The sequence below is a fragment of the Rhagoletis pomonella genome, unplaced genomic scaffold (genome assembly GCF_013731165.1).
Source record: "Rhagoletis pomonella isolate Grant_MI unplaced genomic scaffold, Rhpom_1.0 Rhpom_scaffold_00009, whole genome shotgun sequence".
In the NCBI taxonomy this organism is placed as follows: domain Eukaryota; kingdom Metazoa; phylum Arthropoda; class Insecta; order Diptera; family Tephritidae; genus Rhagoletis; species Rhagoletis pomonella.
Genome location: NW_023458563.1, coordinates 2,005,921 through 2,009,106, shown reverse-complemented (window position 1 = coordinate 2,009,106; position 3,186 = coordinate 2,005,921). Strand labels below are relative to the sequence as shown.

The 3,186-nt window shown below is 44.9% G+C and overlaps 1 protein-coding gene across 1 annotated transcript; it reads left to right on the top strand.

Moving 5' to 3' along the window:
- The first annotated feature begins 955 nt into the window (after positions 1-955).
- Positions 956-1,408, top strand: LOC118745800. Its single transcript, XM_036479475.1, has one exon. It carries the CDS (start codon positions 956-958, stop codon positions 1,406-1,408), a length of 453 nt encoding a protein of 150 aa, XP_036335368.1.
- The last annotated feature ends 1,778 nt before the right edge of the window (positions 1,409-3,186 follow it).

Genomic DNA, 3,186 nt, shown 5'->3' with positions numbered 1-3,186 from the left:
TCCTGATCGGGAGCCACAGAAGTGGCCACCCAAGCAGACAGCTGCTTGCAGAGGAGCCCTCGCCTAGGCACGTCAGGAGGCATCTATATGAACTGACGGACGAAGTCCAGAGGTTCATTAAGCAACCTCTGGACCCGACAGCTTACAGACAGGCACTGAACGGCATTCACAGGGACTCAGTCTCGAGTTATGTAGACTCTAGACCTGTGAATGCCGTTCTAGGCATACCACCCCCGGACATAGACGAGACGGAGCTTCATCTGCCTCGGGAGACACGCACAACACTCGCCCAACTTCGCTCCGGCTACTGCAGCAGGTTGAACTCCTACTTGAGTAGGTTGAATGAGGATGTGCCGAATGAGTGTCCGGCATGCGGAGAAACCCGACAACCCTAACGGCCTTGTCCCTGTGGACAAACCCCACAGAAGCTGCACGCTTCCTAGGGTTGCCGTTAGTGGAACTTGACGACAACGACTGAGATACCAACCGATCTGGGCGGGGTTGTTGTAGCCGCTACAACAACAACAACAACAACAGGTAAATGCAACACCGAAATTCTCTGTAAACTTCAGCGAATTGAGGATGCAATTCAAAAATTTAGTGGAGACGAAGGCATAGACGTTCAAATGTGGACCCATGATTTCTACAATGTGATGATGTGCTACAGCTGTGACGAGAAGTCAAAGCTCTTGTAAGCACGCCGTAATGAATATGGACGAACAATCATGGGGCGACATGAAACAGTGCCTATGCAAAGAATTCAAGTGGTCAACTAGCGTCAAAGATGTTTTTAAGAAACTGGAATACCTCGTTTGGCGCAAAACGGAAAGCCTAACTAGCTGAACTTATTGAGTTCATCATAGATGGCTTACGTGACAATTCCGGGAAGTGCTTAATATTCAGTGGCGTAACGAAAGTGGAAGCTCTTAAGGCGCTGCTTCCAAAGTATAAGAAAATGATCCAGAAACCTTCAGGTCGTAATACGTTGAATTCATCGAGCGACAAACCCACCATGAGATGCTTCAACTGCTCTGGCTACGGGCATTTCGCGAAAGATTGCAAGGAAGCGAAGCGCATGCAGGGCTCGTGTTTTAAGTGCGGTAAACTGGATCACGTATACAAAAATTGCCCTAAGAAGACAGTGGCGGGGGTCGACGCGGCGGACGATCAGTATAAGGATGTGCACTTTAAGAGCATGGTAAGTGTCGCTTTAGATATCCGTTTTCCAAGAATACGTTTTGAAAATATTATTTCTTTATTTGATACGGGCAGCCAAAATAGTTGTATACGGCGATCGTTGGAGCGTAATGTGAATCCATGCCAAATATACAAGCGCAAAGTAATACCGCGATTTCGAAGCCTAGGAGCACAGGATAAACAGTATACAGAAGACGCATGTAGACTATAGTAGTAATTTGAATTCGTAGCACGAGCGGTGAGGCAAGCAAGGGTATCACAGCGGCGCTGCCTCTGTTACTTTAGCAGTATTTTCACTCGGCTGGCGCTGTTAATTCCATCGTCGTTATGACGACAAGATGTTAACTAACTTCGTTTTCCATCACGATCAGCGTTGCCATTTTGATACAATTGTACCAGTTTTGATACTTTTTTTCTAAATTGTAAGATTTGATACTTTGATACTTTTTTGTTCACAAATGCCCTGTTTTGATACTTTCGGCTCGCAGAAATGAATTTTCGAAAACTATGAATAATATTACTCGTTTAAAGGCAAATATTTTTTTTCTCGTTATGTAAAGTCTCAACATTTATATATAGATATTTATAAGTTTGATTTGGTAACTCTTATAAGGGAAACACAACCCGGAATTTCTTTGCACACGCCGCTGTTATAGGACTCCTAAACCACAAGAAAACATTGCGCAATATCGGGCTTGCGTAAATCGTTTGTGTGGTGTATGGGGTTGTTTGTACTAAATTGCACAGTTATTTCGCTAAAATCAAAATTATTTTGATATTTTGCTCATGCTTGTGTTATTGTACAATATATATGTGTTGAGTATGGCCATAACCAGTGTTGGCATTTATTGTACTCTTTGATGTGTATACATCTTTGGTTTCGGTAGGGGTAAAATTTGGGAAGCTGTAACGCATAGCCCAGCAGAAAATTTCGAGGGGCTTAGCATGTGTATTGCAGCAGAAAATTTTTAATTTCATTAGAAGCACCTCTTGATCCTCAACCCGGATGCGCACTTGAGAAAACATCTCCTGGATGTATCCAGCCACTGCGACGATTCCTTGCCGAAATTTGAAAAGAATGCTGATTAAACATTGGGCCTTGATGGGTCTTTGAGTAGAGCACTGTTGAGCGACTGCATCGAACACTATGCGGAGCTTTCCCGGCTTGTGTTCGTTAACTTTACCAAAATGGGGCAGGTATCATGTAGTTGGCCTCACTATATTGGCTTCTTCGACAGAAAGCTCCCTAGCGTAACCCTTTGCGTACATACTTGTCGATTTCGCGTATGTAACTTTTGGCAAATTGGCTCTCTCTTCTTTCTAGATTCGATACCAAGTAAGCGCTTTTGTGCCATGTCGTAGCTGGGGGAAACTTGACGTCATCTTTCTGCCACAGCGGGCCTACCTCATAACGACCCCCGATGTGTTTGGTAGTTTGCTCGAGTATTTCTCTCGCGCGTTTGTCCACATCAGATTCCAGTGCGGCATTGACCGGAAATCTGATGGCTAAGCTGTCGACTACTATATAATTTTCTACAAGCTGATGTAATTGTGTCAGTGCGGTTGACCCTTTGACTAACATCACCCTTGACACGCTAGTGGTGATATCCTGGATTGGCCCGTAAACCATCCACCCAATTTTGTTTTGGCGGTAACTGGTTGCTCGGGACCGTTGTCGACTATATAGCGGGCAATGCCCAGAAACGAGTTGTCTAGCCCAAGCAGTAGGTCTGGCCTTACATCCGTATAGTTCGACAAAGGCACTGTTTTTAAATGGTTGTACTTACTCTTGTCAAAGGATTGAGTTGGCAAATTAAGATTTCGAATAGTCCGCACAGTCCGCACAGTCGTAACTCGACCGTGCCTTTACGGGACTTCCCTGTGGTTTTGTTCCTGCCGTACCATTGCAACGACAGAAGTGATGATGGTCCTTGCAAACCTAGACTGGTGGCGATACTGTCACTTAATAATGACCCCGACGAACCTTCG